Source organism: Melanerpes formicivorus, unplaced genomic scaffold (assembly GCF_026170545.1).
Source record: "Melanerpes formicivorus ecotype bairdi unplaced genomic scaffold, bMelFor1.0.p_v2 SCAF_46, whole genome shotgun sequence".
Taxonomy (NCBI): domain Eukaryota; kingdom Metazoa; phylum Chordata; class Aves; order Piciformes; family Picidae; genus Melanerpes; species Melanerpes formicivorus.
Window position 1 is genome coordinate 2,964,760 of NW_027142398.1, and position 14,890 is coordinate 2,979,649.

General features: G+C 57.8%; 1 protein-coding gene across 3 annotated transcripts in view; it reads right to left on the minus strand.

The window, feature by feature from the left end:
- Window positions 1–14,890, minus strand: part of RASSF5 (Ras association domain family member 5) — a 42,205-nt gene that overhangs the window by 17,472 nt on the left and 9,843 nt on the right. For 2 of the 3 annotated variants that reach the window (XM_068159634.1, XM_068159635.1), the window contains exon 2: window positions 9,582–9,700. In XM_068159634.1, coding sequence (XP_068015735.1) covers window positions 9,582–9,700 — 119 coding nt within the window. Of the gene's footprint in view, window positions 1–3,701; window positions 4,682–9,581; window positions 9,701–14,890 lie in introns of those variants that run through there. The other variant, XM_068159636.1, reaches the window with a different exon arrangement.

Consider the following 14,890-nt stretch of genomic DNA (forward strand, 5'->3'; position numbering starts at 1 on the left):
CAGCACCAGCACGCCATCAACCCCCCAAAAACCTTCTTCCACTGAGGCCTGAGGATGGTTTCCACCTCCTCCAGCTGGAGGAAAGTGAGGATCCACCTCCTCACCCAGTCCCATTACACAACAGCCTTTGCTTGAGCAGCAGATTTGGTCTGTGGTTGGTTTGTTGGTTGCTGTTTTTCTTCTTCTCTCATGCACAGGAACCATTTCCTCCCTGTAACACCAACCCCCCACACCCCACCCCCAGAGGCTCCATCTTCCCCAGCAGCCACATCCAGGTGAGGAGCTGGGGGAAAAGGAGCTGCAGCAGCTCCTCCAAACCCTTCTCTGTGAGGCAGAGCTCCTGTGCACCACCAGCAGCAGGCTGATTTCAGCAGGGAGCTGAGGATCTGCAGGGCTTTGGCTCAAGAAGAGCAGCAATGAAAGCAGCCCAGGGGATCGTCTCCATCTCCAGCACCCAGGGGGCAGTGCTCATGGCACTGCCACCCAGGATCTGCTCCATCTCCTCCAGGAATGAATCACCAGGTGACATTTGAGAGCCAGCAGAACGTGGTGGTTCATCACAGTGAGAGGGAGCTGCTGGCTACTGGCAGTGTCCTACCTTCAAGCCAAGGGAGCATGCCCTTCAAAGAAATCAACAGCAAATTGCCCACTGGGGGGGAGGGAATTCCCCTCCAGAGCAGCCCCTGCCCACCTCTGCCCCAAGGAGAACGACCCAGGGCTCACCAGGCTGCAGAAAGCTGAAGCCCCAGAGTGCCTGGGGAGGGCTGCAGCTCAGGGGGGGCAGAGAGAGCAGGGATCAAGAGGAGCCTGGCAGTGCTGGGGCTGCCAGCTCAGGGGGTGTAGAGAAAGCAGGGATCAAGAGCAGCCTGGCAGTGCTGGGGCTGCCAGCTCAGGGGGTGTAGAGAGAGCAGGGATCAAGAGCAGCCTGGCAGTGCTGGGGCTGCCAGATCAGGGGGTGCAGAGAGAGCAGGGATCAAGAGAAGCCTGGCAGTGCTGGGGCTGCCAGCTCAGGGGGTACAGGGAGAGCAGGGCTGGGAGAGGAGCCTGGTAGTGCTGGGGCTGCCAGCTCAGGGGGTGCAGAGAGAGCAGGGATCAAGAGGAGCCTGGCAGTGCTGGGGCTGCCAGCTCAGGGGGTACAGGGAGAGCAGGGCTGGGAGAGGAGCCTGGCAGTGCTGGGGCTGCCAGCTCAGGGGGTGCAGAGAGAGCAGGGATCAGGAGGAGCCTGGCAGTGCTGGGGCTGCCAGCTCAGGGGGTGCAGAGAGAGCAGGGATCAGGAGGAGCCTGGCAGTGCTGGGGCTGCCAGCTCAGGGGGTGCAGAGAGAGAAGGGATCAAGAGGAGCCTGGCAGTGCTGGGGCTGCCAGCTCAGGGGGTGCAGACAGAGCAGGGATCAGGAGGAGCCTGGCAGTGCTGGGGCTTCCACAGGGGAATTTCCAAGTGGAAAAAGCAAAGCTGCTCCTGGGGCCAGCTCTCCTCTCTGGGAGCTCTGGTTCCTGAGTGAAACCCCCACTTCCGCAGCAGAGCCTCCTTGCCTTCTCCTTTTAAGCTCAGTTCTGGTTGGGGCCCCAAAGTTTATGACTTTTAGGGTTTGGTTTGGGCTTTTTCAGCCAGCACCTAAAAGCCAGGAAGCAGCCTTGGCAATGCTGCTGACACTGAAATGCCACCCTGGGGTGAAACACTGCCCAGCCAAGCACTCTCTCCCAAGCACACACCCCCAGGAAGGGACCAGATCCATCACTGTCTTAAGGTCACAGATTCATTAAGCCCTCTAACTGTCCCATCCACCCCACAGGTGCCACTTGCACCCCTGGTGAAGATGTTCTGAGGCCAAACCACAGCTTCCTGGCCAGAAGCTGATCCTATGGCAGCTGCCTCCCCACCCCCCCCTGCCCTGAAGCTGACAAAAACCACACTTGGAGCCTGCCCCTTCGCTGTGGATCCCCTGGGGAAGGACCAACCTGGCTTGCAAAAGGTCAAGACATGGCTGAGGGAAATCTGCAGCAGTGCAGAGTCCCTGCATGGGAGTGGGGAGCCTGGAAGAGGCAGAGGGGAACCTTCCTCCCTTGCCAGCAGCTCTGCCCTGACTCCAGCTGCAAGCTAATTTTGGCAGCACCTGCAGCCAAACGTGCAGCAAACACCAACATCTCCCCTAGCTGCAGTCCCCCCAAAGCATGGAGCAAACACCAACATCTCCCCTAGCTGCAGCCCCCCAAGGCATGGAGCAAACACCAACATCTCTCCTAGCTGCAGCCCCCCAAGGCATGGAGCAAACACCAACATCTCTCCTAGCTGCAGCCCTCCCAAGGCATGGAGCAAACACCAACATCTCTCCTAGCTGCAGCCCTCCCAAGGCATGGAGCAAACACCAACATCTCTCCTAGCTGCAGCCCCCCAAGGCATGGAGCAAACACCAACATCTCCCCTAGCTGCAGCCCCCCAAGGCATGGAGCAAACACCAACATCTCTCCTAGCTGCAGCCCTCCCAAGGCATGGAGCAAACACCAACATCTCTCCTAGCTGCAGCCCCCCAAGGCATGGAGCAAACACCAACATCTCCCCTAGCTGCAGCCCCCCAAGGCATGGAGCAAACACCAACATCTCCCCTAGCTGCAGCCCCCCAAGGCATGGAGCAAACACCAACATCTCCCCTAGCTGCAGCCCCCCAAGGCATGGAGCAAACACCAACATCTCCCCTAGCTGCAGTCCCCCCAAGGCATGGAGCAAACACCAACATCTCCCCTAGCTGCAGTCCCCCCAAGGCATGGAGCAAACACCAACATCTCCCCTAGCTGCAGCCCCCCAAGGCATGGAGCAAACACCAACATCTCCCCTAGCTGCAGCCCCCCTCAAGCACAGAGGTAATACCAACATCTCCCCTTAACTGCAGTCCCCCCAAGGCATGCAGGAAGCACCAACATCTCCCCTAGCTGCAGTCTCCCCAAGCACAGAGGTAATACCAACATCTCCCCTCAACTGCAGCCCCCCCATCATAGAGGTAACACCATCATCTCCCCTAGCTGCAGCCCTCCCCCAAGCAGAGAGGTAATACCAACATCTCCTCTCAACTGCAGCCCCCCCATCATAGAGGTAACCATCATCTCCCCTAGCTGCAGCCCTCCCCCAAGCAGAGAGGTAATACCAACATCTCCCCTAGCTCCAACCCCCCCAGGCACAGACCAAACACCACCATCTCCCCTAGCTCCAACCCCCCTAGGCACAGAGGTAACACCATCATCTCCCCTCAACTGCAACCCCCTCATCAGAGAGGCAATACCAACATCTCCCCTAGCTCCAAGCCCCCCCAGGCACAGACCAAACACCACCACCTCCCCTAGCTCCAAGCCCCCCAGGCACAGACCAAACACCACCACCTCCCCTAGCTCCAAGCCCCCCCAGGCACAGACCAAACACCACCACCTCCCCTAGCTCCAAGCCCCCCAGGCACAGACCAAACACCACCACCTCCCCTAGCTCCAAGCCCCCCAGGCACAGACCAAACACCACCACCTCCCCTAGCTCCAACCCCCCTAGGTGCAGACCACACACCACCATCTCCCCTAGCTCCAACCCCTCCAGGCACAGACCAAACACCACCACCTCCCCTAGCTCCAAGCCCCCCCAGGCACAGGGGTAACGCCACCAGCCCCCTGCCCGCAGACCCCCCGCCAAGCGCAGCCTCTCTGCCGAGTTTGGGAGCTGTTACCTTGGCAGGGACCTTGCTCTGGGCGCTCCGGAAGAAGGAGGTTTTGGCTGTGAAAAAGCAATCCTCGAGGTCTTCATCCAAGCTACAGTAGCCGCTGCTCATGCTGCTGCCGATGGTCAGAAGCAAGAGGCCAAGCGTGCATGGGGGGCGCGGGGGTGCTGGCGACCATCGGTGGTCCCCACTCCAGCTCCCACGCCAGCAGCGAGCCCACGCTCACGTCCCCAGCTCGCCGGCGCTTAGCTGCGGCAGCTCCTTCTGCTCATCCTCCGGAGCCAGCCCAGCTCTTGCTCTAGCAGGCAGCAGCGCTGGGTAACCCTTCCCTCTCCTCCTCCTCCTCCTCCTCCCACCTCTCTGCGCAGCATGGAAGGGGCAGAGCTGGGAGTTCGCTCCTGCTCCTGGCACCCAAGCCCGGCTCCCCACCCGCCGCCTGGTGCCCTGGGTGCCCCCGCAGCATCGCCTCCCCTTCCTCTTGCACCGCTTCCTCTTGCACCATTTCTCACCCCCGCTGCGCGCTGGGGGCTGGCCCGAGGCGCTGCCCGGGCCCTGGGCACCTCCTTTGCTACCCGAGCTACGTCCCCGCGGAACGCTGGCTCCTGGCTCCTTCCCTGCTGGAGCATCCTCCAGAGCCACCTCGCATCGCCTGTCCTAGGGGAGCAAGCCCAGGCTGGACCATGCTGCCCAAAAGGTGGTGGGGGAAGGGGGGAGGCTGGTGAGGACACAGCTTTGGAGCCTCTGCAGGGGTGCCAGGAGCCCTGGCCATCATGCTGAGGGTGGGCACTGGGTGCCTTTCTGCTCTGCAGCTGATTTTAGAGCAGCAGGAGAGGTTTCAGCAGCTCTGACTGCAGCCCAGGAGCACGCTGGGGAGCTCCTGCGTCCTGCTTGCAAGCAGCACTCACTCCAGAGCCACCAAAATGCTGCACTGGCCTCAGAAAGAGCCTCAGAGCAACATCATCATCCCTGACCCCCTCTGCCCCCCTCCCTGTTCTGCAGAAACCAGCCTGGCACAGACCCCTTCCCAAAGCTGCCTCCTTCATCCTCCTCCTCCTCCTCTCCTTCAAAGCCTCCAGAGCTGCCACCACCCCACTAATACCCTGCAGCTTTCAAAGCAGCTCTGACCTTCCCTGCTGAAGATCAAAGCTATTTCTGGAGTGGGGCAGGGCAAGGGATCCACTCCCCACAGACCATCACCTTCCTTTGCTGGGGGATCCCAGGAGGAGCCATGCAGCACATCCTGCCACAGGCTCACCTAGGATTGGACCAGATGACCTCTCAAGGTCCCTTCCACTCCAAAGCCTTCTATGGGTCTATAAGGAAGACATTTGGTGTGCTGGGGGTGAGGAGACCCCGGCCCAGGTTGCCCAGAGAGGTGGTAGATGAGATGCCCCATCCCTGGAAGCATTGCAGGTGAGGTTCTTTGGGGCACTGAGCAACCTGCTCTAGCTGCAGAGCTCCCTGCTGACTGCACAGGGGGTGGGCTTGAAAGAATCCAAGGAAGGATAAGGAACTACAAGGGGCACCACAAAGGGCAGGGCAGAGGCAGAAGGAGGTTTTCATGTCTGGAAGCAGCCTGGATCTGCAAGGGAAGGACTGGAGAGCACCAAGATGTGATGGAGAGCTACAAAGGCATGGGAGATGTTCAGATGGAGAGTGCAGTGAGCTCCACAGCAGGAGCAGCAGAGCTTTCCCAGGCCATGCAGGATCAGACCTGCAGGGCTCAGCACTGGGCAGATGTGCAAAGCCAAACTCATCATAGTTTCATAGTTTCATTCAGGGTTGGAAGGGACCACAAGGATCATCTAGTTCCAACCCCCCTGCCATGGGCAGGGACACCCCACACTACATCAGGCTGGCCACAGCCTCAGCCAGCCTGCTCTTAAACACCCCCAAGGATGGGGCCTCAACCACCTCCCTGGACAACCCATTCCAGGGTTTCACCACTCTCATGGGGAAGAACTTCCTCCTCACATCTAGCCTGAATCTCCCCACCTCCAGCTTCATTCCATTCCCCCTAGTCCTATCACTACCTGAGATCTTGAGAAGTCCTTCCCCAGCCTTCCTGTAGGCCCCCTTCAGATACTGGAAGGCCACAATGAGGTCACCTTGGAGCCTTCTCTTCTGCAGACTGAACAGCCCCAACTCCCTCAGTCTGTCCTCACAGCAGAGCAGCTCCAGACCTCTGCTCATCCTTGTGGCCCTTCTCTGGACACCTTCCAGCACCTCCACATCCCTCTTGTAATAGGGGCTCCAGAACTGGACACAGTACTCCAGGTGGGGTCTCACCAGGGCTGAGCAGAGGGGGAGGATCACCTCCCTTGCCCTGCTGGCCACACTTCTCCTGCTGCAGCCCAGGATCTGATTGGCTCTGCTGGCTGCAAGTGCACACTGAGAGCTCATGTTGAGCTTTTTGTCCACCAGCACCCCCAAGGCTCTCTCCTCAGGGCTACTTTCCAGCCAGTCACTGCCCAGCCTGGATTTGTGCCTGGGATTGCCTCGACCCAGATGCAGGACCCTGCACTTGCTCTTATTGAAGGGCTCAGAGATGGCTGCCGAGAGTGCTGGCTCCAATAGTGCCCCAGGGAGTGCCCCTGGCACAGCAGCAGCACACCTCCTCAGCCTCTTGCTTCTGCTCTCTCCTTCCACACCCACCAGCCAAGCAGAGTGAGGGCACCCCCTGCCCAGAAGCTCCTCCTGGTGCCAGCTCCTCCTGGTGCCAGCTCCTCCGTGCCCTCTCCGAGGCACAACTCTCACCGTCCCCAGCTGCTGCTTTTACAGCTGACCAGCGAGCACGGGGAGCAAGCAGGCAGCAGCCTTGGCTCTTCTCCCCAGCTTGACTACTCCAGTGAGCCCATCAAACCCCTCCTGGGAGCTGGGGCTATCTCTTGGGGTCACAGAGCTCCTTTGATGGTCCCCAAGCACTCCAAGATCCTCACGCGATCCCCCATCCACGCACGAAACCCTCTTCCCCTCTTGATAGCTTGCAGATGGTGTTGCCTACCCTCCCATCTGTATCTGCTGGGCTGAAGGACTTCAACTGCTGCAAGCCTTTGATTGCTCCACAGCCAGCAGCATCCCCTCCCCTTCCCCAGCACAAACCAGGATGTCAGTGTACAGAACCAGGAGGAGGACACAACATCTGCATCTCAAAAGGGAAGGCAAGCTGCCAAATGGCACAAGCCCTCACAAAGCAGCTTGGAGGAGTGCAACTCAATAAGCTATCCTCTTAGCAGCACACAGGCCTTCAGCAGAGCACAGAGCTCCTCAGCTTCTCCAGGCTATGTTTAGCAGAGAAAGAGGCTTACACTGAGCATGTGCAACGGGGGCAGAGAGTGAGCCTTGGCTCAGGAGTTCAGAGCTTCAGCAGAGCCTCAGCCCCTGGGTGCTGCAGGTGGGGGGCAAGCAGCTTTGCAAGGTGAGGCTGGAGGCACCCCCAAGTGCATTGCTCCAAGGGGCTCTCATTGCCACAGGCTCACAGATTCGGTTGGAAAGGACCTTAGAGATCACAGAGCCACAGAACACTTGGGGTTGGGAGGGACCTTTGAAGGTCATCTAGGCCAACCCCCACACAGCCCTGGGAGGAGAGGCTGAGGGAGCTGGGGTTGATTAGCCTGCAGAAGAGGAGGCTCAGGGGAGACCTTGCTCTCTCCAACTCCCTGCAGGGAGGTTGTAGACAGGTGGGGGTTGGGCTCTTCTCCCAGGCAAGCAGCACCAGAACAAGAGGACACAGTCTCAAGCTGTGCCAGGGGAGGTTTAGGCTGGATGTTGGGAAGAAGTTCTTCCCAGAAAGAGTTGTTTGCCATTGGGATGTGCTGCCCAGGGAGGTGGTGGAGTCCCCATCCCTGGAGGTGTTGAAGAGGGGACTGGATGTGGCACTTGGAGCCATGGTTTGGTTGTCAGGAGGTGTTGGATGACAGCTTGGACTTGGTGATCTCTGAGATCTTGTCCAACCTGGTTGATTCTATGATCCTATGACCTTCTACTTCTCCCCTCTCCCACAGACTCTTCTAGGAAGGTCTCAATGTATTCTGTGGACACAACAGGAGGATGAGGAACAGGTTTTCCAAAACCAGAGCCTTTGGTCCTTCTCAAACAGATCATCCACTCCACCACCCCTGCCATGGGCAGGGACACCTCCAACTAGACTCACAACAATCATTAGGATGAGAGAATGGCTTAGGTTAGAAGGGACCTCAGAAATCATCTACTCCAATCCCCTGCCCTGGGCAGGGACACTTCCCACCACCCCAGGCTGCTCAGGGCCTCTTCCAACCTGGCCTTCAACACCTCCAGGGAGGAGGCAGCCACAATCTCTCTCTCCAGAGTCTCACCACCTTCATCCTGAAGAACTTTTCCATTGTGGTCTACCTGCCTGGCAAGGTCAGCTCTGTAATAAACCAACCAAGCAAACCCAAGCCCTGCTTTGAGCCAGGGGTTCAACAGCAGCCCCAGTTAGCAGCTACTTGCACAGCAGCCCCCTGGAGAACCCTTCCACCAGTGACCTGCACCTCTCTGCAGATGGAAAGAGCAGCACCAGCTCTGCCAAAATCAGGGGGCAAACTCTTGGTGCTGCTGAGGCCTCTCCCAGCTTCAGCTGAGCCCGGGTTTCCCCCCAGGGAGGCTAATCTGGGAGCCAAGTCTGATACACTCTTAAGTACCTTGCTGGATCAAAGCCCAAATTGCTACTGCCTGGCATTACATGGGAGCCACCTAACTCCCTGGTCTTTAAGGAGCTATTTCTCTGATGCTTCCCAGTTTGCTCACAATTGATACTGCTGGTTAATGACTTCCAACCACAGCAGCTATTCATTTAAAGCTCCTGGAGTTTGCAGTGTGCAACCCCCTTCCTCCCCCCTGCTTCCAAGCATCTTCAAGTGTCTCTCCTGGGTGGGATGCATCAAGAAGGTTGTGGCCAGCAAAGAATCCCAGGACCAATCCCAGAATCAATCACAGAATCAATCCCAGAACCATCCCAGAATCGATCCCAGAACCATCCCAGAACCAATCCTAGGATCAATCCCAGAATCAATCCCAGAACCAATCCCAGAATCATCTCAGAATCAATCCCAGAACCAATCCCAGAACCAATCCCAGAACCACCTCTGAATCAGTTCCAGAATCATCTCAGAATCAATCCCAGAATCAATCCCAGAACAAATCACAGAACCAATCCCAGAACTAATCACAGAATCATCCCAGAATCAATTCCAGAACCAATCACAGAATCATCTCAGAATCAATCCCAGAACCAATCCCAGAACCATCTCAGAATCAATCCCAGAACCAATCCCAGAATCACCTCTGAATCAATCCCAGAACCAATCCCAGAATCACCTCTGAATCAATCCCAGAACCATCTCAGAATCAATCCCAGAACCAATTCCAGAATCATCTCAGAATCAATCCCAGAACCACCTCTGAACCAATCCCAGAACCATCTCAGAATCAATCCCAGAACCAATCCCAGAACCATCCTAGAATCATCACAGAGTCATCCCAGAACCATCCCAGAGTCAATCCTAGGATCAATCCTAGAATCAATCCCAGAACCATCCCAGAATCAACCAGGTAGGAAGAGACCTCCAAGCTCATCAAGTCCAACAGCTCACCCAACCCTATCTAATCCACCAGCCCATGGCACTGAGTGCCTCACCCAGGCTGCTCTTAAACACCCCCAGGGATGTCGCCCCTGCAAGGCAAGGGAGGTTCCCTCCCCCCTCCTCTCCTCTGCCCTGGTGAGCTGTGCCCAGTTCCGGGCTCCCCAGCTCCAGAAGGACAGGGACTTGCTGGAGAGGGGACAGCAGAGGGCTACAAAGATGCTGAAGGGACTGGAACAGAGAGAGAACTGGGGCTGCTGCCCCCCAGGGAGCTCCCTCCCCAGCATACCTGGCTGCAGGGTGGCAGGAGGGTGCCCTCGGGCGAGAGCTGGCTCTGGCACTGGGCTGGCTGGCGACAATCCAGCTGGATGAGGCTGCGGCACTCCTGGTGGCACGTGTACCTGCAGTCTGCAGGGGAGAAACGAGACAGTGAGGCCCCCAGAGCCACAGCCTGCCCCCCAGCGAGGGGCCAGGCTGCGGAGGGAGGGCACAGCAGCGCTCACGGGCACCCCAGCGCTCACGGGCACCCCAGCGCTCACGGGCACCGGCACAGCCAGAGCTGCCATCCAGGCACACCTCCCCATGCCAGGCACACCTCCCCATGCCAGGCACAGTCCTGCAGGTGGGGAGAGCTGCCAGAACACCTCGGCCAGAGGGGAGCCACAGCCTCTCCCCAGGGCAATCTGCATTCCTTGCTGCAATGCTGTGGCACAGGCAGGGGCCCTGCCCTGATCCTGCTGCCTTGCCCTGCCCTGTGAACACACAATGCTCAAGTCCCACCAAGCCATGGGCTCCACAACTGCCCAGCCCTGCCCCTTGGGGGTGTCACCAGCAGCAAAAGCTTGGCCACTGCCCAAGGGAAGGAGGGAGGCTTCATCTTAGCATCACAGAATCACTAAGGCTGGGGAACACCTCCCAGACCATCAAGCCCAGCCTGCAACCTGAGGCCACTGCAGCCACTGAACCATGGCCCCAGGTGCCATGGCCCCAGGTCTCTTGAACACCTCCAGGAACAGTGACTCCACCACCTCCCTGGGCAGCCTGCTCCAAGTGGCATGGGCAGCTCTGCAGGGCCCAGCTGTGGCCTCATGCTGCACAGGGTCCTGGTCTCCCACAGCCCAGCAGCAGCTTTCAGCACAGCCACTTCCACCTAGCAGACACTGCTCATCACAGCCTGGTGGCTCTGGGTCCCCCAGCCCCAGCTTCTCCTCCTGCCTGCATCCAGCGCCCTGCTGCCACTTTAAGAAGCCCTTCTCAGCCTTTTAATTGTTAACCCCTGGACAAACAACAGGAAATTTGCTTTTCGAGGTCCTGAAATGCCAGAGCGGTCAGCGACCTGAGAATCAGCCACAGAACCTCAGGAGGTGGAAGGGACCTCTGGAGATCATCCAATCCAACCCCCCCCCCTCTGCCAGAGCACCTACAACAGGTCACCCAGGAGCACATCCAGGCAGGTTTGGAAGCTCTGCAGAGCAGGAGACTCCACAACCTCTCTGGGCAGCCTGCTCCAGGGCTCTGCCACCCTCACAGGGACAAAGCTTTCCTTTCTGTACCTGTGGCACCTCCTCTGTTTCTGTGGCACCTCCTCTGTTCCAGCTTGCCCCCAGTGCCCCTTGTGCTGCCCCTTGGACATCCCTGAGCAGAGCCTGGCTCCATCCTCCCCCCACTGCCCTGCACATCTTTATCCCCAGCAATGAGGGCAGCCCCAGGCTGCTCTGCTCCCAGCTCCCTCAGCTGTCCTCACAGAGATGTTCCACTGCCTGCAGCAGCTCTCTGCTGGACTCTCTCAAGCAGTTCCCTGAGCTCCTTCTTGAACTGAAGTGGACACAAGATTCCAGATGTGGCCTCAGCAGGGCAGAGCAGAGCAGGAGGAGAACCTCTCTGGACCTACTCACACACACCCCAGGATGCCCTTGGCTGCCTTAGCCCCCAGGGCATGCTGCTGGCTCATGGGCATCCTTCTGCCCACCAGGTCCCTCTCCAACAGCTCAGTCCCCAACCTCTCCTGGTCCATGGGGTTGTTCTTTCCCAGATGCAAGACTCCACACTTGCCCTTTGGGGTATTTCATTAAAGAATTACACCCCAAAAGCCAAGACAGGAGAGGCCACTCCAGAGGAGGTGGAGCTGAGTGTCCAGCCCTGGACCCTGCTCCAAGCCAGTAAGCTTGGGGCTTAAATACCCTTCTTCTTTCCCCTCCCCCCCCCTCTTGCCTATTTTTTCTCCCCCTTTAAGCATTTGGGTCACTGGTTTTGAATGCCCAGGGCTTGCAGGAGAGCAGAGGAGTCTCTCATGTTTGCCCTAGGAAGAGGGATTTCTGCTCAGGGAGTGCTGGGATGCCCCCCCCCCCCCCCCTAAAAAAGGACTGAATGAGAAGAGCTGGGAGCTGGTGCCTGAGGTGGGGAAACATCAATCTCCAGGGGAAGGAAGGGAATAATTTCTCATTTCACATTCATCTGGCACAAGCTGTCTGTCAGCCTCTCCTTCCAAGCCAGTTGTCTCAAGTGAGCCCAGGGGAAGGCAGGGAGCCTTGCTTTTGGGGGTTAATTAGAGCTAAGCTGCACAGTTACACAGTAATTAAATGGGTGACCTTTAGAGCAACTGGAAAGGCCCTTTAATGGGGGGGGAGAAGGGGGGGCATGTGCCAAGGCTCTGCTGGAGGTGCCAAGGCTCTGCTGGAGGTGCCAAGGCTCTGCTGGAGGTGCCAAGGTGAGGATGCTCCACTTGCAGGTTCACCACAACAGCTGCTGCCAGCCCATAGAATGGAATGGAATAGGAATGGAGTAGGAATGGAATAAACCAGGTTGGAAGAGACCTTTGAGATCATCCAGTCCAACCTATCACCCAGCACCATCTGATCAACTAAACCATGGCACCAGGAAGCCCATCCAGGCTCTTCCTAAACACCTCCAGGGATGGGGACTCCACCACCTCCCTGGGCAGCACATCCCAATGGCCAATCTCTCTATGAAGAAGAACTTCCTCACATCCAGCCTGAACCTCCCCTGGCACAGCTTGAGACTGTGTCCTCTTGTCCTCCCTCTGCCTGGGAGAAGAGTCCAACCCCCACCTGGCTCCAACCTCCCTTCAGGGAGCTGTAGAGAGCCTCTGCCCCAGGATTTAGAGAGCTGCCTCCTGCTCCCCCAGGGCTCAGTGTTTGCTTCAGTTTTGGGATCCTCACTCCAAGGAGGATATTGAGAGGCTGGAGAAGGTCTAGAGAAGGGCAACAGAGATGGGAAAGGGGCTGGAGAACAGGTCTGGGGAGAAGCAGTTGAGGGGACTGGGGGTGTTCAGCCTGGCAAAGAGGAGGCTGAGGGAGACTTCATTGCTCTCTGCAGCTCCCTGAGTGGAGGCTGGAGGGAGGTGAGGGTTGGCCTCTTCTCCCTAGTACCAGGTAGTAGAAAGAGAGGAAATGGACTGAAATTGTGCCAGGGGAGGGTTAGTTTGGAGATTAGGAAGAGCTTCTTGACTGCAAGAGTGGTCAGGGATCAGAACAGGGAGGTGGTGGAGTCCCCATCCCTGGAGGGGTTCAAGAAATGTGTGGCCATGGCACCTGGGGCCACGGCTCGGTGCCCACGGTGGGGTTGGACTGGATGATCTCAGAGCTCCCTTCCAACTGAAACAGTTCTGTGGTCCTATGCCTGGGGGAAGGAGGAACACAGTGAGGGCTCTGAAACACCCAAAATGGACCACAGAAAGCCCAGCTCCCAGTCACACCTCTGGCTCAGGCCCATTGGAGGCAGGCATTTCTCCAGGGGATTAAAGTATGACACCTCCTTAGTCAGCAGCACCTATTCACAGACCTAATCACTCAGTACCCAACTGGGAGCACTAATTTTAGAAGCCCAGCAGAGCTTGGGGAAGCAGCCACGTGACAGAGCTGCCAAGAGGAGCAGGATGCCTCCACTTAGGCTTGGAGATAACTTCCATTCAAGTCCATCAAAGAAACACTGGGAAAGGAGAAAGAAAAGAGGAGAGGAGAGGGGGGAAAGGAGAAAGAAAAGAGGAGAGGAGAGGGGGGAAAGGAGAAAAGAGAGGAGAGGAGAGGGGGGAAAGGAGAAAAGAGAGGAGAGGAGAGGGGGGAAAGGAGAAAAGAGAGGAGAGGAGAGGGGGGAAAGGAGAAAAGAGAGGAGAGGAGAGGGGGGAAAGGAGAAAAGAGAGGAGAGGAGAGGGGGGAAAGGAGAAAAGAGAGGAGAGGAGAGGGGGGGAAAGGAGAAAAGAGAGGAGAGGAGAGGGGGGGAAAGGAGAAAAGAGAGGAGAGGAGAGGAGAGGGGGGGAAAAGGAGAAAGAAAGAGGAGAGGAGAGGGGGGGGAAAGGAGAAAGAAAGAGGAGAGGAGAGGGGGGAAAGGAGAAAGAAAAGAGGAGAGGAGGGAGGGGAAAGGAGAAAGAAAGAGGGGAGGAGAGGGGGGAAAGGAGAAAGAAAAGAGGAGAGGCGAGGAGAGGGGGAAAGGAGAAAGAAAGAGAAGAGGAGAGGGGGGAAAGGGGAAAGAAAGGGGGGGGGGGGGGGGGGGAAGGAGAAAGAGGAGAGGAGAGGAGAAGGAGGGAAAGGAGAAAGAGGAGAGTGGGGAGGGAGCCTGTTCCAGTGCTTGAGCTGGGCAATGTGTGCTGTGAAAATGAATGAGGAGGGGGCAGGATCTCTCCTGAAGCTCCAGCTCCTGCTTTCTCAAGGACCCTGCCATTCATGTCAAAGAAAACCAAACCACACCAGCGAATCAGGAAAGCTCCCAGCATCAGCACAGCTCAGGAGCACCTCTGAAGCAGGACCATGGGTGGGCTCAGAGGCAGCCAAGAAGGAAGCAGTGTCACAAGTTGTGAAGGCCACTTGAGCCCCAGCAGATGTCTGGGCGCTGGAGGTGGACAGTGCTGAAGAAAGAGGCTTTCCTCCAGCTCTGGAGTCCTTCACCCAGCTCACAAACACCTTTAAATGCAGCCTGCACCTGAGGGTTGAGCTTGCAACCTGTGCTGGCTAAGGCCAAGGGCTTGGTGGCTCTGTCCTGGCTCAGAGGAGATGTCTGATGTCACTCGGGGTAACCTCAGGGGCGGGTGCAGGATGTGGCTTCGTGACATCCCCAGAGCTGGTGGCTGTCTCCTCCAGCCACAGGACAAGGTAGGGCCCACAGCACCACCTCCAGCTCCACCATCCAAGACAGCAAAGGCAGGGAAGGGACTTTGCTTTCCTGCAAGGACCCAGCCCCATCCCTGCCTCACGTCTGCAGCTCCACCACTGGAGGTCTCAGCAGCTTGCAGCCTCGACCAGGTGGTTTGGGTTTAGTTTGGTTGCAAACACAGCTAAGCCCAAGGGCAGTTTGCTGTTTGTTCAGAGCAGGGAAGACCTCCTGGTGACAGTGACCCCTCTGAGAGGTCCCTGTTCCACCACCAGCCCTGCAGTGCAACCCCAGCTGCCAGGCAGAGACTCCTGAGCCATTACACAGCATCCCAGCAAGGGGGAGGCTGGAAGGGACCTCTGGAGATCATCCTCTGCTAGAGCAGGGCACCCACAGCAGCTTGCCCAGGATCACAATGGCCAGAGGGGGTTGGAATCTCTCCAGAGGAGACTCCACAGCCTCTCTGGGCAGCCTGCTCCAGGGCTCAGCACCCTC